General features: G+C 47.6%; 1 protein-coding gene across 2 annotated transcripts in view; it reads right to left on the minus strand.

Moving 5' to 3' along the window:
• Positions 1-7066: 7066 nt before the first annotated feature.
• TMEM259 (transmembrane protein 259) overlaps positions 7067-23181 on the minus strand; it is a 44195-nt gene continuing 28080 nt past the window's right edge. For both annotated transcript variants that reach the window (XM_032213461.1, XM_032213383.1), the window contains exons 6-11: positions 19714-19814; positions 16313-16370; positions 13712-13795; positions 12448-12580; positions 11261-11360; positions 7067-9075 (exon numbers count right to left, since the gene is read on the minus strand). In XM_032213461.1, coding sequence (XP_032069352.1) covers positions 8380-9075; positions 11261-11360; positions 12448-12580; positions 13712-13795; positions 16313-16370; positions 19714-19814 — 1172 coding nt within the window. In that variant the 3' untranslated portion in view covers positions 7067-8379. The remainder of the gene's footprint in view (positions 9076-11260; positions 11361-12447; positions 12581-13711; positions 13796-16312; positions 16371-19713; positions 19815-23181) is intronic.

Consider the following 23181-nt stretch of genomic DNA (forward strand, 5'->3'; position numbering starts at 1 on the left):
TGGAATGGGGAGGGGCGTCCGACTAGACTCTGTTGGGACTCCTGTTCCTGGTGAAGAACGCCAGCGGAAAGAGCAAAACAGTGGGAGAGTAGATGCCGGTTGGGAGATGTTTTCCTTCTAGCTTTCCCTGCCTTCCCCAGATCAGTTTTCATCCATGGGGCCGTCTGGGTTGCTGGTCACCCTTATTTTGCATGTGGAGAGTCCCACTTCATCCATGTCCATCGAACAAAAGCCACCAGGATGAGAAAGACGGTGTCTGGGCGGTTGACGAACAGGCAGGTCTAGATATGTTCGGAATCCGAATTAATTAATTCACGAATGTGAACCTGTACAAGTTACCTTCGTGGGTCCATAATTCAGCAGGCTGATCCTGGCTTTCGTTTCTGTAAGGTCCTGGTGCTGATTTTGGCACAGATCTCTTGGAGCAGAGGTGGGTTGCTCCCGGTTTGGCCCGGATCGGACAAACCGGTAATAGCGGCAGTGGGAGGCTCTGCCCACCCGCCTGGATGTTTCTGCGCATGTGCAGAAACTTCTGCACATGTGCAGAAGCGTCGCGCCCACAGGAGCTTGTGCGGGGGCACGCCTGAACCGGTAGTAAAAAACTTGGCAACCCACCACTCTCTTGGAGGCTTAGAAGGAGGACACTCTCCCTGAGCTTCCGCTAGTCCTTTGAACCTTAGCAGACAGGCGCAGGAACTGCTGAATTGAGAGACAGCCAGGAGAAGGATAAACACAGGGATGGAGCACATATTCTGGAGAGCCGATTGTCTCGGGTTTAAATCATGGTAAAGCAACCTTAATTGCGGCTTCTCTGCCGGGGACCCTGAAATGTGTTACCCGCCACAGCTGGCTAGGCTGCTTCAGGCTGCATCGCCCAAATTGTGGGACTTGAGTTCAGTTAGCCACATATCAGGCGTAGCCGTAGCTGAATGGAGTTGGGGTGGGGGGTGGGGGTGGGAGAGACAGGCATTCACTTCCTGGTACCCTCAAGGAAGTTTGCTGCGTTGACCTTGGAGCAGCTTTTGGGTGGACAAGGTTGAACCAAAGGATGCGGCAGTCCAGCTTGAAAGGGGGATTTTCTGAGGTGAGCTGGAGGTGTCGTCATTGAGTGGTACAGGCCAAAGCTGATGAAGGAGCACAGGGAACAAGTAGAAGAGACTGGATTCTCTGTTTACACGGAGGGAGCAGAGTCCCAGCAGTTGGGAAATCCTGGGAGGCAACCAGGCGACAGGGCAGCCAAAGATTGCAATAGGTAGCGTAATGGTATCACCAAAGTAGACAGAAGTAGGATTCCTGGAGGAAAGGAGGGGAGAGGAGGAGAGGGGAGGAGGGAAGAAGAGGAGAGAAGGGAAGGAAAGGAGAGGAGGGAAGGAGAGAGGAGAGAGGAGGGAAGGAGAGGAGAAAGAAGGGGAGGAGTGGGAAGAAGGGAAGGGAAGGAGAGAGGAGAGGAGGGAAGGAGAGGAAAAAGAAGAGGAGAGAAGGGAAGGAGAGGAGGGAAGGAGAGGAGAAGGAGGGGGAAGGAGAGGAGAAAGAAGGAGAGGAGTGGGAAGAAGGTAAGGAGAGAGGAGAGGAGGGAGGGGAGAGGAGGGAAGAGGAGAGAGGAGGAGAGAAAGGAAGGAAAGGAGGGAAGGAGAGAGGAGAGGGAGGAGGGAAGGATAGAAAGAAGGGGAGGAGATGGGAGGGGAGAAGGGAAGGAGAGGAGGGAAGGATAGGAGAAAGAAGGGGAGGAGATGGGAGGGGAGAAGGGAAGGAAAGGAGAGGAGGGGCGGAGGGAAGGAGAGGAGGAGAGGAAAAGAGGGGAGAAGGGAAGGAGAGAGGAGAGGAGGGAGGGAAGGAAAGGAGAGGAGGGGAAGGGAGGAGGGGAGGAGAGGAAAGGGGGGAGGGAGAGAAGGAAGGAAAGGAGAAGAGGGGGCAGAGGGGAGAGAGGAAAGGAGAGGAAGGAGGAGAGGAAGGGAGGGGCAGGGAGGAGAGGGAAGCAATGGGGCAGGATTGATATTGGGTAAGCCTGAAAGAAAATTTATATGCACTTGGAGTATATTTATTATTCCTTCCTTCACCCTAATTTTATTTTTCAATAATTTCCCACCAAAAATTTGGCTGTGTAATTTTGAGAGGGTGGGCACAAGGACTTCAGAGGGACCTGCCCACTTCTAATTTGCCCAGGTCTCAGCCCGAGGAGGATTTGAGTCTTGAAAAAGCTTCTGCCAATTGGACTCAGGACGAGGCAGATGGGCTCCATGCTGCCCTCCCATCCCCCGAGCCAATTCTGGGTGATAACAAGGACAGACCATCTTTCCTGGAATTGGATGGAAGCTGAACCAAGAGAAACCCAACCTAGAACTAAGGAGAAGTTTCCCCGACAGTGGGAACCATTAACCAGTGGAACTACCTGCCACCAGAAGCTATGGGTGCTTCATCACTGGAGGAGGTTTTAAAGAAGTGACTGGGAGGCCAGTTGTCCGGAGTGGTGTAGGGTCCTGTCCTGACATTATGGAAGGACAAATCTTAGGGTTCCACCACAAAACTGCGGTAGACAAAAGCGCACTCGACGAAAGCGCGTACGTGACATCATCACAGCGCGACGAAAACATCGCGCTGTGAACGGTAAATTTAAAATTAAAGCGAAAACCTTACCCTAACCCCCCCAAACCTAACCCTAACCCTTAACCTAACCCTAAACCTAACCCTTAACCTAACGCTAAACCTAATGCTAACCCTTAACCTAACGCTAAACCTAACCCTAATGCTTAACGTAACCCTAAACCTAACCCTAACCCTAAACCTAACCCTTACCTTTATGTGAATCGGCTTGCTTTAATTTTATTTTAATTTCAATTTAATTTATTTTTAATTTTTTTCGTCGCGCTGCTGATGACGTCAGGTACGCGCTTTTGTCGAGCGCGGTTTTGTCTACCGCGGTTTTGACGGGTCACGAAATCTTAGCACTCCCATTTAAAGCTTGAGATTATGGGAACTCATGGAGTTGGAGCAAAGAGCTAAAATGGCAGCCCATCTAAAAATGTTGCATTGTATTAATTCCTGCATCCTTTGGCTACAAATAGAAAAAAGATAGCTGATTTTTGTCTTTAAATATCCCCGGCAGCAGAAAATACAGGTAGTCCTTCACTCAATTCAAAGTTACAACAGCACTGAAAAAAAGCGACGTGCGACCATTTTTCACCCCTACGACCGTTGCAGCCTCCCCGTGGTCACATGATCAATTCAAATGCTTGGCCAACTGACTCATATTTATGACGGCTGCAGTGTCCTGGGGTCACGTGACACCCCCCCCTTTTGCGACCTTCTGATAAACAAGTCAACGGGGAAGCCAGATTTTAAACAACCGTGTTACTAACAACTGCAGTGACTCACTTTACAGCTGTGGCAAAAAAAGATCCGTACAATGGGGCAACACTCACTTAACAACTGCCTTGCTTAGCCACGGAAGGTTTGGCCTCGCTTATGGGCGTTAATTCGAGGACTACCTGGGTTGAGCTAGAGATCCACCTCAACTCTGCCTTGGCTAAAACTGTCCTATTTAAGTCGGCTCTTTTCTTTAGATGGGAGTCATATTATCATTCATCACAGAAACAAACCTGTGATAAGACTAAACCAGCTTGTTATGCACAGCCATCATTAGGAGGCAGGTTTCGTATTACAGCTGTGTAGATCTCCAGTTAAAGGGCAAAATCTGAATTCAGAGCACACACCGGTCCTTGTGTAGGCTTTCATCAGGGTCACCTTATGCTAAATGTCTTCCTTCTCACCATTACACAGCAGTACGAGTAAGCCATCACATCCGTCCAGGGCAAAGCGCAAATACTTTAATAAGGTGTGTTGTGTGTGCTGCATATACACACAACAACTGCCATTTGAATTCAGCCCCGCACAACCCTATTGCATATACATAACATCAAAGTTATGCTGGTAGGTCAGGAGAGAACAGTCGCCTTTTTAAGTATTATTTTTTGATTCACCGACAAATGTGCCCTCGACAAAAGCGCGCTGACGAAACTGCGGCGAGAAAACCACGTGTTCTAAATCCCGCCAACGAATGAGCGCAGAAGCGTGCCGACAACAGCGTGCCAACAAAAGTGCGCCTTCAAAGAACAATAACAGTGAGTTTTAAACCTAACCCTAAATCTAACCCTTACCTTAACTGAAATCACGCTTTTGTGGGCACGGTTTTGTCAGCACGTTGTTGGCGCGATTTAGAACTCACGGTTTTCTCGCCACAGTTTTGTCATGCGTGCATTTGTTGTGCGTGCATTTGTCGGGTCACATATTTTTTCCCCCTTTCATAAAGCATGAACCGGTTGGAAACCAAAGAAATGCATCCAGTGTGCCTGAGTTTCCATAGGGCCTCTTAAGAGGTGACCTTTTCCCACTGACTGTCTAGCGCATTGATGGTGAACGTATGGCATGCCAGCCAGCTGGTTTTCGGCCTTCCAGATGGCCGGGGGATGCCGTTCCTGCCCTCCCCAGGTTTCAGAAAAGCCTCAGGAGCCTGGGGAGGGTGAAAAAGGCCTCCCCTGCCCCCCCCCCAGGCCCTCCAAAAGCCAGAAACTGATCATTTCCAAACTTCCGGTAAGCCATTGGGCGCATTTTTCACCCTGCCCAGGCTCCAGAGGCTTTCCTGGAGCCCGGGTAGGGTGAAAACAGCCTCCTCTGGAGGAAATACCAAGCTCAGCTTGGAGGCGAGCAGTGCAGCATGTGAGGGGGGAGGAGCGTGGGGGTTTTGTGCACGCATGCGCATGCAGGGGCATGCTTTACATTATAGGTGCTGGCACACAGGCTCACATTTTTGACACCCAACCACAAAAAGGTTTAGCCATCACTGGTCTAGCACGAGGCACTTTATAAATCTTAACACATAAATTGAAAACCAAATAAGATACATTTAAACATCAAGTACCAATCCCGAAGCCCAATTTTTCTGGAAGGAATTTGTTGAAAATTAAAGCCGGGATGCTTCTTGGATATGAAGCCAAAGTTTAAAAACTTCTTTACAGGTTTATATCAACAGCCACATTGGGGTTTCCCTTTGTTTATTTTTGGGCAATGCAAATTCAAGTGAGGTGGCGGATATTGCAATAGGTCTTTTTACAGTTATATGCAGTACAGCCTTCCGAAATTTGATGCCCTTCGAGGTGTTTTGGACCCCCGTTTCCATCTCTGCCAGCCCATGTTTGGAAAATGATGGGATGTGTAGTCCCGCAGATCTAGAGGGAGCAGGAATTGGGAGAATGCTGAATTGAGCCACCGTTCATTTATGTATTTAAAAAAAAAGCCTGTCCTCCCCATTTTATTTACTTAAAAGAAAATAGATGAGCAATAGACTAAGAAACAAAAGGGGAATTAAAACATTCTCACTTTTAGAAAAATAAAATGATGTATTTTTTACTTTCTTAGCTACATTCTGGAAACTCAAACTTCGCTTTGGATTTTCTCGCCCCCAAACGATCCCATGCTCTCACAGCCCCAATATCTGGGGTGGGGAAGGGAAAAATAAACTCAACTGGAATTCTCCAGTTCAGGGAATATTTTGTGAGATGAGTTCATATGAAGAGCAGTGAGGTAGCTTCTCAAGCAGAAACTTGCAATATATTGCGAGCCGAAGGTCCCATTTGGCTTTTTAGTGGCGAGGCCGGGCCAGGCCTCCAAGATAGATGATGCCAAGCCAAGACGTGGAGGAAAGCCAGCACAAAAATCAAATCTGCTCTAATTAAAATGAGAGAAATATCCCATTTCTCTTGTGTTAAAATGGTGATAAACCGCTGAAGCCCTGTTTTCCCGAGCCTTATTCTCAAACCTCTGAAGAGCGGCTGAATTCCAGGATGGGGAATATGTGTGTGTGTGTGATAGTTGGAGACCGAGAGTAGCGATGCTGCGTAGTAGTAGAGGAGAAGCTATTCATGGATGGGCCAATCCACAATGGTAAAGGAATGTGTAGCTCTTGAGAAGAGATCTTCCTACCAGGAGTAGCTGAACCTGGTTGCTGTGTGTTTTCCTTTGGCGCTGGCCCTTGTAACCCACCCCCTCCCCGTTTCCTCCCCCCAAAGGGTAGAGCTGACGAGGAAATAAGGAGCAAATGACGATTAAATACAGTATTTATACAGTATATATACTATATATATATACAAACATTTTGTACATTAAACAGGATGAACTCATTCGTGTGATTTAGTTTTGATTCTCTTTCTTCTGTCCAATTTTGCCTCCTCAAACCTCCCCCCCCCCCCAAAAAAAACAACCCTCAAAAGTGGAAAAGCCTCAAAGTCTGACCGGCTGCGAGCGTCTTTGGTGACTGATCTTGGTAGAGAATCGGCACACGGCCAAGAACCCAACTAATCTATTGCACAAAGAATGGGCCATCCTCATTGGGGGAAGGGGGAAACTGGCCTGCCATTTTAAAATAATAATAATTCCAAGCCACTTGCACCCTGGACTGATCTGCCATCGGCCTCTCTCTGTCTCCTTTGTGGCACGCGACACTGGGATACCTGTCCCAAGGATTCGATTCTTGCTCGGAAGGTCATGGAGGGGAGTTTTGGGGGAAAGAAACCCAGGGATCGGGTTTCCTACTGCTCAAACCCAGCCCCCTTCCTCCCCCCTCCCAATCCATCCACCCTCTGGCCAGATTTGGGGACTCTAGGGAAGGCACTCGGGAACTCCATTCCAAAGCCAAGTACAGAATGCTGGATGGCTGCTGCCAACTGATAGAAGCGTTAATTCTGGAAAGGAAGTATGACACAAGCACACACACACACACACCTGGTAGCGGTGTTGCTGGGGAAGCAATTTCCTCCTTGCGTTCAGTATTTGCTAGTCAAAAGGCATCACGCTGAAAAAGTGCCGTGGCTGAAATCCGGGGGCCCACCGGACAATTGCAATCATCCTCATTTAAGTGCATAAGCAGCAGCGAATGGCAACTCTTCAGATGAATTGACCAAAAAAAGGGGGGGGAAACTCACTTTTCAGGCTCTAAGGCTATGTTTCTCAACCTTGGCCACTTTTAAGACAGGTGGACTTCAACTCCCAGAATCCCCCAGTCAGCACAGCTGACTGGGGGATTCTGGGAGTTGAAGTCCACCTGGTCTTAAAAATGGCCAAGGTTGAGAAACAAGTGTTCTGATGCGCCCTGCCCCAAATCGATCTTTTGGACTCCTCGCTTTCAACTCAGAAAGTGGCCATTTCTTCGCCGGGCCTTTGAAAGCATTAACCTGCGCCACTTCCGAGCGGTCGTTAAGCCGAAGCAAATGCTGAGCTCCTCTGTCCATCCAGCCACCTGGCACGAGGTGCAAAGGGGCCACAACCTCAGAGTCCCTGCTCGTTTGTTTTCACGCCTCACTGGACTCCTCCCACTCGGAGGCCGACGGGTGAAGCCCCGCGTAGGACAACCGATATGAAGCTTTTCCATCTTCTCACTGGGGCAATCCCACCAAAGGAGCGAGAATCACTTGTATTCAGTTATTGAAAAGAAAGGACTGGGTTCAAGGACTGGGGGTGGGGTGGGTGGGGCAAGACACGTTCCCCCCCCCCAAAAAAACCTGTCATGTTATTGAAATAAACCCCTATAAGTTACAACCCTCTTTAGAAGAAAAAGAAAATGAGAGAAATTAACATGGTGTTTGTACATAAGCAGGTGTAATCCAAATGATTTTTTTAAAAAATGAGGATTTTTTTTTTTTAGGAGTCAAGTATTAGACCCTTCGAATAACAATTCCCGTCGATAATTCCGGAGCCAGTTCATGCCAACTTTCCACGCTGCATCTTCTGCTTAAAGGATCGATTTCTCTTTATAATCACCATACTGCGGTGATTCTGGTCATTTATAACCACCCACCCCAATTCCAAGGTGCATCCCAAAAACAACTTTTGTCATGATACCTGTTCTTTTTTTTTTTTTTTCCCCTCTCCTGGCGTTTCCAAGCACCCTTTTCGGACAAAACTGAATGCCAAGACAAGGAGATAGATGCAAATTAAGATCTCCTGCAGACCCCCCCAGAGGGCGTCCCATGATTCCATGCAGTATGGGGAACGGGAGGATGGGGAGGCGGAGATGAGACATTGGGGCTTAACGCCATTCACCGAGAAAGATGCAGAAACCGCTTTCTTTCAAAAAGGATTTGATTCCGACGCAGGGACCGACATCTACAATCGCTTCCCCTTCTTTTTATTCAGCTTTCTTTTCTCTTTCTTTCCTGGTACTCGGAAGGCGGGAGAAAAAGATGGCTCTCTCCTTCAACTTACGTTCTAGCTGTGCCTCTTTCTTCTCTAAAAGAGGAATTTGGTTCAGAAAACAAATGTAATGCAATCGGAAAGCCATCCAGTCTCCTACAGAGTAAGGAGTTTGGGAGAAGCAGCGGCTCCGTGGGATCAGGAGATCATATTTTCTGGGGAAAGCGGCGTGGGATCCCTCTCAGCAAGTCCTTCGGAGGCCTGGCTCGGGAGTCCCCTTAAAGCCGAACCTTGCGGGGAGTCTGTCTTCAGAGGCTCGGCTCGGCCTGCCGAACTCTCTGACGGCTGAGGAATATCTTCCAGCTCTGGGTGGACCGTGACGGGAGGAGGTGTATTGGTCACAGAAGTCCCAACGGTGGACGTGCCCTCAAGAGTGACGGAGCCCGCTTCCGTACGGTCATTACTAAACAAACTTTGGGCCGCCGTGTTCAAAGCGGGCTCCGGGTCCTGCAAACTCCCACCACTCGTCACAACGGCCGGAGAGTCCAAAAAGGAACTGCCCAGGTTGGAGAGAAAGGAGGCTTCCGTGATGACAGCTGCTGTGTCTGCTATCCAATTCAAGTCGTTCCCGAGGGAGACCGTAGCGCTGGAGGTCGGGGGGCGGTGGCCTTCCCCAGAAGCCGGGGAGCCATCTCCTGCCCCAGCTGGGCTGGCGTCCAGGTGGGGTTGCTGGTCAGCTGAATTGGCTGCCGCGACGGTCGTGTTGTTATTGAGGTTGTCCTGGACAGCGGTCTGGGTCCCCACCTGCTGGTTCTGGAGCAACATCTCCTGGATCCGGATCTGTTGGAGGATGGCTGGCAACTCGTAATGGTGGAAAAAGTAGATCATGGAATGCTGCCAGGGAGGGGAAGAGAAGAGCAGGAGAGAAGAAAAGGGTTAATGATTGGGCTGAGCAAGTTCTCCCATCCAATCCCCAAAAATGTATAAATCAATTGCTCCCCCCCCCAAGCTTTGAAGAGAACCAGGATGGTGTGGTGGTTAAGGTGCTGTGCTTGAAACTGGGAGAGGAGGAGTTCTAGTCCTTCCTTAGGCAAGAAAGCCAGCTAAGCGCTTTCTTAGGAGCCCTGGTGGCCCAGTGGTTAGAATGCAATATTTCAGGCAAACTCGGCCCATAGCCAGGAGTTCCATCCTGACCGGCCCAAGATTGACTCAGCCTTCCATCCTTCCCAGGTCCATAAAATGAGGACCCAGTTTGCTGAGGGCAATAGGCTGACTCTGTAAACCGCTTAGAGTGGGCTGTAAAGCACTGTGAAGCGGTATATAAGTCAAAGTGCTATTGCTAGTGCAAAGTGACTTTGGATCAGTCCCTCTCTTTCAGCTCAGCCCATCTCCAAGGGCTGTTCTCGTAACAGGTAGGAGCCTTACGTAGGCCACCTTGTATGGTTGAAAATGAAGATGGGATCACAGGAGTTGTGCATTATCTGCCGTCCAAGTAACTTAGATGCTGTTAGGAAAGGCCAAATCCCCCACCCTGCATGAAACATACCACCACGCCCATTTAATTCGTAATTTTGTAATTTAATAAGCTTATATGCCGCCCAATCCCATAGGACTCCGGGCGGCTTACAAATACGAGATAAAATAAAATAACAAATAGGGGAGAAATGAAAACAGTTTAAAAAACACAACATACATTCGGCTTAGCTGGGGGCTGGGCCTGATTCATAGATCAACAGCCCCAGGTCTGCCGGAACAGCCAGGTTTTGGTGGCTTTTTGGAAGGCCGCGAGAGTGGGAAGGGTCCGGATCTCTGCGGGGAGATCGTTCCTCAGAGCCGGAGCAGCTACAGAAAAGGCTCTGCCCCGAGGGGTCACCAGCCGGCATTGTCCGGTCGACGGCACCCGGAGGAGGCCCAGTCGGTCGACGGCACCCGGAGGAGGCCCAGTCTGTGAGTTCTTATCGGCCGTTGGGAGGTATGTGGCAGGAGGCGGTCTCTCAGATATCCAGGTCCAAGGCCATATAGGGCTTTAAAGGTAATCACCAGCACCTTGTAGCGCGTCCGGAGACCAATGGGGAGCCAGTGCAGCTCGCGGAGGATAGGTGTAACATGGGTGTACCGAGGTACACCCAATATCGCTCGCGCGGCTGCATTCTGGACCAACTGTAGTCTCCGAACACTCTTCAAGGGCAGCCCCATGTAGAGTGGGTTGCAGTAATCAAGCCTTGTGCTCCAACTTCATTAAAGGCATTTGGTGAAGGCCGAGTGGGATCCCTGTCAGCAAAGCAAGACCACAAGCCTGCAATCCTAACCATCTCTCCCCCCCCCACCACCGGCCAGCTGTTCTCTAGGCCCTGCAGCGATTTTCAAAAGGAAAGCAGCACGGCCAGTGCAAGCCACTAATTTTCTGGCTAAGATGGGGTGAATCATTGCCAGAAAATTCTCTACCAACTACCACTGCATTGCCTTTTTGTGCTCGACAATGCAGATTTTATCTTTTACAGAAGTCTAGGTATGTGATGGTGAACCTCTGGGCACGCAAGCCGTCACCCATTGCTCTTCCCGGTTCCCAGCTGGTCTTCATGCGTGTGGGAGTACCGGAAACCGGAAGAGTAGCCATCTGGTGCACATGCGCGCATCGGGAAGACGATCTTCCAGTTTCTGGCATGCGCATGCACGCCAGTCGGCTGGTCTACACACGTGCATGCATGCCAGAAACCAGACGACCAGGTGGCCAGTGCACATGTGCACGCTGGAAACCGGAAGATCACCTTCCTGGCACCGGGTAGCTGCTCTTCCGGCTCCCAGCGCGTGCTCCCATTTCGGCACTTGGTGCCAAAAAGGTTCGCCAACACTGGTCTAGATCTTCAGGAAGAGAAAATGAAACCTGGATAATTTCTGAGATTTCAAGCGTGCGTTATTTACGTACTTCAAAGCAAAAGGACTAGAAACTTGGCAAAAGGATGTCTGGAAAAGTATTTTCTCGGGGAGGCTAAATTATAGAACGGATTCTCTCTTTTGAAGTCTGTCCTGGGGAGTTCACACAATGCTGTCGGAGCTCAGTTTAGAGCCAGGAGCCTACCTGTATGAAAAGCCACGAAGTTACCAAGGCTAAACTGCTGTATTGCCCATTGAAACGATAATGGTAGGCGTAAAAGGCAAAGTGGTACAAGTAGAAAAACCTGGAGGGAGAGAGACAGTGAAATATAAATATTATGCAGGCAAACGCATTTATATACAATATTTACACAATCCCCGACTGGCTTCCATCCTTCCTTTCTGAACACAAATGGTTGTAATCCCCCCCACCCCACCCCACCCCTTTGCTTCAAAGAAGTAGTGTAAAAGTGAACGGCAAGAGAGAAACAGTCCGGTCCTATAATCAGTGAGGGATGAGAACCAGAGAAGGAAAGGGGCAATGATGGATGCTAATGAGGGATCGAGGTAATTGGGAGAAGACGCAGGAGTGGCAGGGGCTTAAGGAGTTAAATTGGCCCTGGGAGGACCCTATCAACAAGATTGCCAAGAGGTCTCTAATCTGCGGAGCGGGGGGGATGAGCCCAATGTGTGACACTAAAGACAGACAATCCGTCAGGCAAAGTGGAGTCAGCTGAACATCTAAGTCAGTGTTTCTCAACCTTGGCTACTTGAAGATGTCTGGACTTCAACTCCCAGAATTCCCCAGCCAGCGAATGCTGGCTGGGGAATTCTGGGAGTTGAAGTCCAGACATCTTCAAGTGGCCAAGGTTGAGAAACACTGATCTAAGTGCTGCCCTAAATTGGGAATGGCCATTCTGCGATGCCTTAAGTTGCTTTTCTGAAAAACCCTAAAAGACAGTTAGCGGTTAAGGGGCCAGGCTAAAAACCAGGAGACGGTAAATTCTAATCCCGCCTTAGGCATGAGAGCCGGCTGGGTGATTTTGGGCCAATCCCCAGGAGGCTGTGAGTTCTAGTCCTGCCTTAGGCATAAAGCCGGCTGAATGATTCTGGATTAATCTCTTTCTCTCAACCTAGCTCAACTTCACAGGGCTGTTATTATGGGGAAAATAGAAGGAAGGAAGGAGTATTACTGTATTTGTTGCCTTGGGCTATTTTTGTTTTTTAGAAAAGCCCTTAGGAACAATAGATTCCTATCTATCCTGCCCATTCAGACACCTCCAAAAAGGTTTAAAAGCCCTCCCGCCCCGCTCTGCTTGCCAAAGGTTGCCCTCTCCGGTCCAGGGAGTTCACTGGCCTGTCTCTGTCTGAGTCAAGTCCCAGGTTCGTTACCTCAACCAGTGCCTCTTGCTTGTGTTGGTGTGGCAGCAAATTGCATCGTACTGGTCTGCCAACCAGACAATGAGGATGATATAGAAGGCCGTGGTGGTGTCATTGAAGAACTCGGACATGATGGCCTCCATGCCTGTTTCCAGAGGGAAGGAAAGGAAGAGAACATCAACATGCGGCCTGAGAGGTTATCACCCTCCGTATTTCTCAAGCCAAATAGGAATGCCTTCTTGCACCCATGAACCCTTTGCAACACAGAGACTGGCTTGAAGTCCACACAGGCTGAGCTCTGCCTAACTGCAGAGAACTGGAAGCTCTGCATTTGTCTTTAGAAACAAATGTCTCCAGGCCTTCAGAAGGTATTTCTTCAATAAAGGCAGTTAACATAAGCCAGACAGGTAGTTGAAGGATACTTCAGTAGGTTGGAAAGGGGAATTCTACAGCAGTTTTCTTAGCCTTAGCGATGTTGTGGCCTGCCAGCAGCCAGCGGAGATGGCAGCAGAGTCAAACAGTGAGGAGGTTGGGGTGGAACATGGGCCAGTCCTGGAGTCTGGGGAAGGCTCTGATGAGGGCTCTTGTGTTATGCCAGTTATCAGCTGCCTTCAGAGTCAGACATCAGTGAGGCAGACGAACAGCTGGAGCCTGTTCCCAGTGTGCACATGCACAGAGTTGCAAGACAATGGGAACAGCTCAAGAACGGGGGGTTCATCTTGGAAGTAAAGCCACAGGTGGATGAATGGCCCCTCCCAGAGGAAATAAAAAGAGGAGCGAAAAGGGAGTGGAGTTTACAGGAGAAAATTAGTTCGTTTAATTCGTTAGTGACTCTCCGAGACTCCTTGCCAAATTTTACAGATATCGGCCTGGCAGCTCTCCAAGCCAGAGGAGGTCTGTGACCATAAATCCTCCCTTGAAAGATTTTGCTGGATGTAAATGAGCAGAATTCACAGTAAATTAATAAAAGGGTTTTTTGTTGGGACAAGGTGTCTGCTTCATGCTCTTGGGAAGCCTCGGTCAGAACAAGCGATATGAAGTTGAGTGGACTTCAACTCCCAGAATTCCACAACCAGCATTGAAGTCCACCCAACTTCAAATCGCCAAGGCTGAGAAACACTGTACTACCGTAAGCTGTCAGATAAATATTAAACAGACAAAGGAAAGTCTGATTGGAAAAGTGGCGGGTTCTTTCCAATCCACAGAGGCTACAAGCCCCTTTCCCCAACCAGGGCTGATTCTTTCTGGAGGCTAAAAGCTGAGGAGGTCTCCTTACCTACTAAAGCCAAGATGACGGTCAGCAAAGGAGCTGCGGGGAAGGCGATTGTCATGTTCATTTCCAGCATCTGTAACAGGTCCACTGGGAAAAGGAGAACGAAGCCAAATTCAAAAGAGAAGCAGTCAGGCAAGAGATAAATTCATTTTTCTTGGCCTACGGCAGTAATCAAAAATAAATTCCTGTACTGGTTGGTACTTTTTTGTTGCGTGCGCACCCACCACATATTCCTTGCGCATGCGCAGTTGACTGCAAGTTATTCTGTGCAAGAGCATAAACAAGCCAGCAATGGCTGAAAAGACGAGAACTGGTTTGGGGGGGGCATGGCCAGCCTGGGTTGCTGCCAGTTCTGTGACTCAGGCCAAACCACCACTACCAGTTTGGCCGAACTGGGAACAATCCACCTCTGGCAGTGATGGTGAACCTTCTCAGAACCGAGTGCCGAAAAGGGAGCACTTTGCACGCATGCGAGCTCGCCTGAGCCATGACCAGGAAGAGGAGCTGCCTAAGAGAGCATGAACACACTGGGAAATATTTTTTTTGTTTCTGGTGCGCGCATGCACGGCAGCCAGCAAGTCTTCCGGTTACTGCTGCGCGCTTGCACGCACCGATCAGCTGGCTGGCGCACATGCTCACTCCATAAAATGGAAGACCAGCTCATCTGGTTTCTGGCACGACTGCACGCACAAAGGCCAATCGTCATGTGCACAGGCGCGCCAGAAACCAGGAAGAGGAAGAGCACAACCTGCGTGCTGTCAGGCGACATGGCGTGCCTTAGTTTCCACCATCACGGGTCTGTGGGATGACACAGGAACATCGTCTACAGCTAAAAGTCAAATGGGATCCCAGGTAAAAGAATTGAGGGAAACACTGCTAGGCAGAGTAAGGAGATATTGGGGTACGGATGTCCCTTCCAGACCTGCTGAGCTATTGTTTCCCTATTCCCAAGTACAAGGCAATTTCACGTAACCACTGAGCACTAACCACTGTATGTGTGTATATGCGTGTGTGTGTGTATGATGTGTGTATGATGTATGTATGATGTATGTATGTATGTATGTATGTGTGTGTGTGTGTGTGTGTGTGTGTATATATATATATATATATATATATATATATGTATGTATGTATGTATGTATGTATGTATGTATATATATATATATATATATATATATATACAATTGTGCCCTTATTCCCTCCAAAACAACATATATTCTTGAATAGGTTTATTCCCTTTACCTTCCACCAACAATGATTTTATAAAATCCCCCCATATTTCATTATAATTGTTTGCTTTGATCATCCTTTTTTTAATTTAATTTCCGTTGTTAATTTATAATTGGTTGCCATACTCCAAATTTCATTATACCACTCAAAGAAATGAGTGGTATAATAGCAATAGCAGTTAGACTTATATACCGCTTCATAGGGCTTTCAGCCCTCTCTAAGCGGTTTACAGAGTCAGCATATCGCCCCCACAGTCTGGGTCCTCATTTCACCCACCTCGGAAGGATGGAAGGCTGAGTCAACCTTGAGCCGGTGAGATTTGAACCGTCGAACTGCAGATAGCAGTCAGCTGAAGTGGCCTGCTGTACTGCACTCTAACCATTGCGCCACCTCTAACCCCAATGATGGTTGTAAGTCGGGGACTATCTGTATAAAGGACTGCTTATAAACATCAGGCGCAGTCTTTTTAATGCTGCTGCTAAGGGACGAGGCGCTTGGTCCAATGGAACCTTATTCCGTGCTAGAAAATTAAATTTCCATCACTAAAGAGGGTTCCAGCCAATAGAAACAGCCAGCTGCTATCTAATATCAGGATGCCAAAATGATGATTCATTCAAGGATGAACAAGTAACAAAATATTTCTTGGCTGTGCTATTCAAGACTGCACATTAAAATGAATGATGGCAAGCAGCATACCGGAGAGCAGTTATTTAACATGGATTAGGATGCAAATGGACCATAGCAGTGTTTAAACCAAGGATGTGCAGGTTTTCAAGGTTGATAACTATTCTAAATCTTTGCCTGGCATGCGGAATAGCCAATGGAACGGTTTTCATTTAACACTGAATTAAAATTAAATGTATCCACTGTACCTAGCACTATTACTCCTGTACTCAGAATAATCACATTAATGGCATGGAATAAATTGAAATAAGTTCCTCCTTATATTAAAAACTGCAGTCAAAACACTGAACCCCACCCCATAATTTGCAGCTTCTCAGTGCTCTCATCAAAGCAACAGCAATAGCGCTTAGACTTATATACCGCTTTACGGTGCTTTATACCTCTCTCTAAGAGGTTGACAGAGTCAGCACATTGCCCCCCCCCCAACAACCTGGGTCCTCATTTTACCCACCTCAGAAGGATGGAAGGCTGCGTCAACCTTGAGCTCAGTCGGGATCAAACTCCTGGCAGTGAGCAGAGTCAGCCTGCAATTCTGCATCCTAACCATTGAGCCACCACAGCTCACAACTCAACATCATGCTCATTCTAAGCCAGGGGTCCCCAAAACTTGGCAACGTTAAGACTTGTGGACTTCAACTCCCAGAATTCTCACAGCAAAAACTCACAGCAATGATTTTATTTAAAACTTACCAATAAAAACGAAGATTTGGTGGTGTGAGTAACGCAACAGCATGGAGACGGACAGAGTCTGAAAAGAGACAGGCAGGTAAGGATTAAAGCATGAAAGCCCCAAGGCCAAGCACAAAAAGCAGGAAAGCGTTCTCATAGATTCTGAGAGTTGAAAATCGCTCTCTGGAATGAAAATTAATTTGTCCAGAATTAAAACCAAAAGCACAATTCGCTTAACCACTCCAAAGTTTTGTTCTTAGCGTGTTGACAAAGATGGGTGGCTATCCTCAGAAAAACTGTTCTTTGCCAGCCTTGCAAATTGTTTGTCTGAGACTCAAATTGATGTCATTTTGTCACAGGCTCTTTTATGTCTAGCCAGGTTAGAGGGCTCCAACATTCCAGAAAAGTCAGCACAACCCCTCAAGGGCCTGTTCTCTTCCCCCCCCCCTTTCCCCACTCTGCTTCAACTGCTGTGCTTCCACTACTACAGGGGTGTCAAACTCAGGGCCCGGAGCCTGAATCCAGCCTGTGGGGGGCTTAGATCTAGCTCACGGGGCCACCCTAGAAACAGCAAAGGATCGGCCCACGGTGCCTTTGCCAGTGAAAACAGAGCTCGGTAGGGCCACATACAGCTTTTCCAGGCTCTGTTTTTGACTGCCCTCTGCCAGTGAAAATGGAGCTTGGGGAGGGGAGGTGCATGCCGAAAATGGAGCCTGGGAGGGCCGCACCTAGCCTTCCCAAGCTCCATTTTCACTGGCAGAGGGTGGCAGGTGGCCGTCACAGCTGAAAATGGAGCTCTGGAGCCCGTTTTCACTGGCAGAGCACTTGGGCCACCACAGACACCCCGACACGAGTGACTTCAGGCTGGCCACGCCCACCCTAGCCCCTGAGGTCAAACGCAACCCTGATGTGGCCCTCAATGAAATCAATTTTGACACCCTTGCACCCCTGCATTACTACATCTCTTTGTGACTTCAGGCTGGCCACGCCCACCCCAGCCCGAGGTCAAATGCAACCCTGATGTGGCCCTCAATGAAATCTAATTTGACACTCTTGCACTACTACATCTCTTTGTGAGTCCTATTTCCAGAGAACAGTAACAATAAATTCGCCTAAGGCTGCTTCAGTTTCTCAAACTAACAGAAGCCACCTTCCATCTTACTGCCACTCTCCCAATACCACCACATCCAACTGTCTCTCTGCTCAGCTTTTATAAACACAGGTTGCTGGACTGGCTAAGGAGAACTCTTAAAGGGACAGGGCACCGCCAGCTCAGGTTCTAGCCATTTTGCAGGCAATCAGCCTTCTCACAACGTCTCTAAACTAGGATTTTAACTCATGCATCGATTTAAATATCTCGGGCAATATATTCATTTTTACAGTACAATTGTGGTAAGCCCTAGCCAGGAAAATCTTCAGTTCTTGCACCTTTCAAGGTCTTGCTTTATTTCTTTCCATATTTTTTAACAAACACTTTGGAAACTGTCTTCATCATCTCACATCCGATAAAGCCCTGAACATTTCCCTGGGGTTTGTTTTTTCTTGTTAGATCACAAATCGCTCTCTTCTTTCACGTAATGTTGTTCTTTAGAAGTTAAAACACCTTTTGTTTTCTTCTTGATAATTCTGCATCGAGAAAGGCAGCCAAAACCTTTGATTACTTTTATCATCTGCCATGTTGCAGCGTTGTGGTTGTATAATTGTAAATGCTAGACATCTGCAAAACATTTTATCTCCTCACTGCTGATAAGAACCAGAGGCTACAAGGCACTAGAAGAAGCACAGTGAATAAAAGTGCAGCTGGCAAAACTAAAGGAAAGGTGGGGAACAATGGCTCCTTTATGACTTGTGACCTCTTCAACTCCCAGAATTCCTGAACCAGCATGACGTCCACAAGGCACCAAAGGGCCATCGTTCCCCACTCCTGAACTAAAGGATAGTGGGCAGAGTTTCATGCAGAGAAGCGTTTTCTAATCACAGTAATTGATTTATAGACAATCGTGGTTAAGAATGTCCAACTTAAGGTCAACCCCGATACAGGTAGTTCTCAACTTACAACAACTGAGCCCAACATTTTTGCTGTTCAGCGAATTTTACTCTATTTTCAACCTTTTGTGCCAAAGTTGTTAAGTGAATCACTGCAGTTGTTAAGTTGACACGGTTGTTAAGTAAATCTGGCTTCCCCATTGACTTTCCTTGTCAGAAGGTCACAAAAAGTAATCGCATGACCCCTTGGATGCTGCAACCATCATAAATATGAACCAGCTGCAATCCCTGGAGATGTAAGTGTGAATTAAATGTGAGTTAAATGAATAGCACAGCTGTTAAGCCAAGTTGGGCCAAGCTGTAAGTCAATGCCACTGTAACTCTGAATGGTCGCTTAAACAAACAGTTATAAGTCAAGGACTACCTGTGTATCATTACCGTATTTTTCAGAGTATAAGATGCACCTTTCCCCCCCCCAAAAAAAGAGGGTGAAAATCTGGGTGCATCTTATACACTGAATACAGCATTTTTGGCCTCCCGAAACTCTGCCCCCTTCGCAAAAATGGGCTTGGGAGGCCTGCAAAGTGCTCCTGGGGGCTGGGGAGGGCAAAAATGAGCAAAAAATGGGCTGTTTTTTGCTTATTTTTGCCCCCTCAGCCCCCAGAACTCTACAAGCCTCCTAAAGATTATGCATTCCCTTTTTTGGGGGGGGGGGGAAACAGCATCTCAAACTCTCTGCATGCCCTGTTTTTCACAAAAAATGAGGCATGCAGAGGGTTTGGGAGGTCTGCAGAGTGCAAAAACTTTTTTTTAAACTTACTTCTTCAAAAACTTGGTGCGTCTTATACTCCAAAAAATACGGTATATGGGTAGTCCTTGACATGATCACAACTGAGTCCCAAATTTCTGTTGTTAGGTGAGATATTCATTAAGTGAGTTTTGGCTCGTTTTTCGACTTTTCTTGCCACCGTTGTCCAGTGAATCACTGCACTTGCTAAATTAGTAACAGGAGTTGTTAAGTGAATCTGTATTCCCTGTTGACATTGCTGGTCAGAAGACCTCAAAAGGTGATCTCATGACCTCGGGACACCGCAACTGTCATAAATAGGAATCGCCAGTTGCCAAGCACCTGAATTTTGATGACATGGCCAGGGGTGTGTGCTGTAGCGGTTGTTAAGTGTGGAAAAAATGGTCATAAGGCACCTTTTTTCAGTGATGTTGTAACTTTGAATGGTCACTAAATGAACTGTCGTAAGTCGAGGACTACCTGTATTGAATGGAGAACCATGTTGCATCCCTGGCAAAGCTGCCTTGAGCTATGATGTGGCTGGAATGTAGCCCGTAAAAGACAAACCATTGTTTCTGGTTGAAAATTCTGGGAAAGAAAAAAAACGCTACTTCAGGCTAAGGAAAAAACAGAGAAGGGAAACACTCACAAAAATCACCATGATGACGAAGGCTGCAACGTAGGAAGTCCTGGCCATCCACATGCTGATGAAACGGTAGTGTTCCCCAGACACCACATTGCGAAGGAAACCTGTCGTTACCAGTAAGAAAAAAAATAGGGGAGGGGGGGAATATAAAAACATGAGGAATGGAGGAATTCATTTATTCAACAACGTTTTATAAATATTTAATAATAACAGAGTTGGAAGGGACCTTGGAGGTCTTCTAATCCAATCCCCTGCTCAGGCAGGAAACCCTACACCACTTCAGACAGATGACTATCCAACATCTTCTTAAAAACATCCAGTGTTGGGCATTCACAACTTCTGGAGGCAAGTGGTTCCACTGATTAATTGCTCTGTCAGGAAATTTCTCCTCAGTTCTAAGTTGCTTCTCTCCTTGATTAGTTTCCACCCATTGCTTCTTGTCCTGCCCTCGGGTGCTCTGGAGAATAGTTTGACTCCCTCTTCTTTGTGGCAGCCCCTGAGATATTGGAACGCTGCTATCATCTCTCCCCTATTCCTTTTGCATTTGAGCATGCAAGAAGGGACAGGAAAAGAAAAAGGGAAAGAGGAAAGGCAAATAAAAAATGGGAAGATGGGAAGACAGCAAGGAAGGAAAAATAAGGAAAGAGGGGAAGGAAGAAGAAAGGAGAATGAAGAAGGAAAGAAAAAAGAAAAAAAGGAAGGAAGGAAGGAAGGAAGATTATAATGAGAGTGAGTGAGAGTCTCAGGGAAGACCTCCTTAGCACTTGGCCACCACAAGTGCCCCCCCCTACATGTATGACATTAAGCTAGCCACACCCACCTTGGCCATGCCCATCCGCCCGCCCACCCCTGGCCCTCCAGGATCAAATACAACCCTGATCCCGCCCTCAATGACTCAGATTTGACACCCCTGGTATAGGATCTCCTACTTGAGCAAGGGGCTGGACTAGAAGACCCTTCCATCTCTATTCCAATTAATGTTGATGTCAATACTGAAGCAAACTTGGCTGGGGCCTCTTTGAGGCTTCAGAGTTGCCACTAAGTGGGAGGGGGAGGGAAATAGTTAGCTGGGGTTTTGCAGTCAAAATAAAAAGTTTTCCTGTGGGAACCAAGGTCATTCCAACAGGTGACTGAGAGAGGAGGAGCGAAGAACCAAACAACTGTCAGCACTTCTATTGGACCATGTGACTGATGACCTGGGGAAAGGGGGAAAACGTTCTCTTTTAATGAAGTGAAAACCACGGGAACATTCAGAGTCGGTTTTCTCCAGTTGTGCCAAATGTGATGTATCCAATCAAATTGTTCTTTGAGGAATCTACCTGCCGCGGAGTTCTGCTTTCTATGGGTGCATTACTTAGAACGCTGACAGTTAATTGACAACCCACTAATCCCAAATCAACAATATGGTGCACCATGAACAATAACGATGGTAGAATACCCTCTGTTAATATGCACACAAACATGTATGCACACATATAAACAGTGTATTCACACAGGCGCATCTATCTCCCCCCTCCAACACATACACACACACAGCCACATTTACTTCTTCCCCAGGGGTGGGTTCCGGGCAGTACGGCCTGGTACGGGTGTACTGGTGGTAGCTGGGAGCAGTGACCACCGTACCGGAACGGTGGCTCGTTGGACCCACCTTCCCGCCAGCATTCCTTACCGCTTTTTGAGGGAAACGGGCCAACTGCACACGCGCACACGGTGCCTGTGCAATCTCCACCGAGCAGCTGGGGCGTCGCAGGGCGATGGCATGTGCATGAGTGCGCAGCGCATGTACCCGAGGACGCCCAGCCCCATCGCAGCATACCAGTTGCAATGGGATCCGGAACCCATCACTGCTCTTCTCCCACCACCTCAAAGAAATAAACCTAAAGACTGTTAAGAATGAGCAAAAATCTAGAAAGGAAACCAACAGCCTAGGCCAGGACCCTCCAACCTTGACCACTTTAAGACTTGTGGACTTCAACTCCAGGAATTCCTCAGCCAGCTGACTGAGGAATTCTGGGAGTTGAAGTCCACAAGTCTTAAAGTGGCTATGGCTGGAGGGTCCTGGCCTAGAGCGCAATTTCTCCAGCAATCAACAGCCAGAGTAAAAGGAAATTGCACTCGATGAATAATTGGGGAAGAATTAATATCCTAACCAAGAAACTTACAAAGGAGGAGAACAAGCTGCTCTATAAAAACTCCCAGCAAGCTCTTCTCCCTTGCACTGATGAAGTAACCTAGCCTGGCAGTGAAAATATATATTCAGATGTATAATAAAATATTAGCGTTAAGAGCCAGTTTGATTTAGTTGTTAAAGAGGCCTTGTAGGAGTCAGGAGTATCAGTTCTAATCCTGCCTTAGTCCTGGAAGCCAAGATAGGCCTGGATGACCTTCGGCCACAATCTCCTTCTCAACCCTCAGAAGACAGTGGGAAAAATGCCATATTTTTCGGATTATAAGACGCACCGGAGTATAAGACGCACCAAGATTTTGAAGAGGTGAATTTAAAAAAAGTTTTTTCACTCTGCAGGCCTCCCAAACCCTCTGCACTCATTTTTTGTGAAAAATGGGGCATGCAGGGAGTTTGAGAAGCCTGAAAAGTGCTGCTGGGGGGCTGGGGAAGGGTAAAAACGAGCAAAAAAACAGCCCTTTTTTTTTGCAAAAACAGCCGTTTTTTGCAAAAAAAAAAAGGACATGCATAGGCTTTGGGAGGCTTGTAGAGTGCTGCTGGGGGCTGGGGGGGCAAAAACGAGCAAAAAATGACCCCATTTTTTGCAAAGAAAAAACAGGACATGCATAGGCTTTGGGAGGCTTGTACAGTGCTGCTGGGGGTGGGGAAGCAAAAACGAGCAAAAAATGATCCATTTTTCACTCAATTTTGCCCTCCCCAGCCCCCAGGAGCACTTTGCAGGCCTCCCAAACCCTCTGCATGTCCATTTTTGCAAAGGGGGCGAGGTTTTGGGAGGCCAAAAATGCTGTATCCAGTGTATAAGACTTACCCAGATTTTCATCCTCTTTTTTGGGAGGAAAAGGTGCGTCTTATACTCTGAAAAATATGGCACTTCCTAGAAAACACAATGGCTTCATCCTGTAGTCACCAGGAGTCAAGTCTGACTAAAGACACACAGACACTCCAAATAGGCAGTTGTTCTTCATCGTGACAAACAAAAGGAGGAAAAAACACAGGCAGTCCTCAACTTACAACGGTTCATTTAGGGACTGTTCAAAGTTACAATGGCTTTGAAAAAAAGTGACCTATGACCATTCTTCAGACTTACGACCATGGCACATCTCTATGGTCACGTGATCAAAAATTGAATGCTTTGACAACTGATTCATCTTTATGACAGTTGCAGTGTCCTGGGGTCATGTGATCCCCTTTTGCGACCATCAGACAAGCAGTGTCAACGGGGAAAGCCAGATTCACTTAACAAAGTGGTCCAAAGTCCTCTTTTCTGATGAGAGCAACTTTTG

This window comes from Thamnophis elegans, chromosome 1 (genome assembly GCF_009769535.1).
Source record: "Thamnophis elegans isolate rThaEle1 chromosome 1, rThaEle1.pri, whole genome shotgun sequence".
NCBI lineage: Eukaryota > Metazoa > Chordata > Lepidosauria > Squamata > Colubridae > Thamnophis > Thamnophis elegans.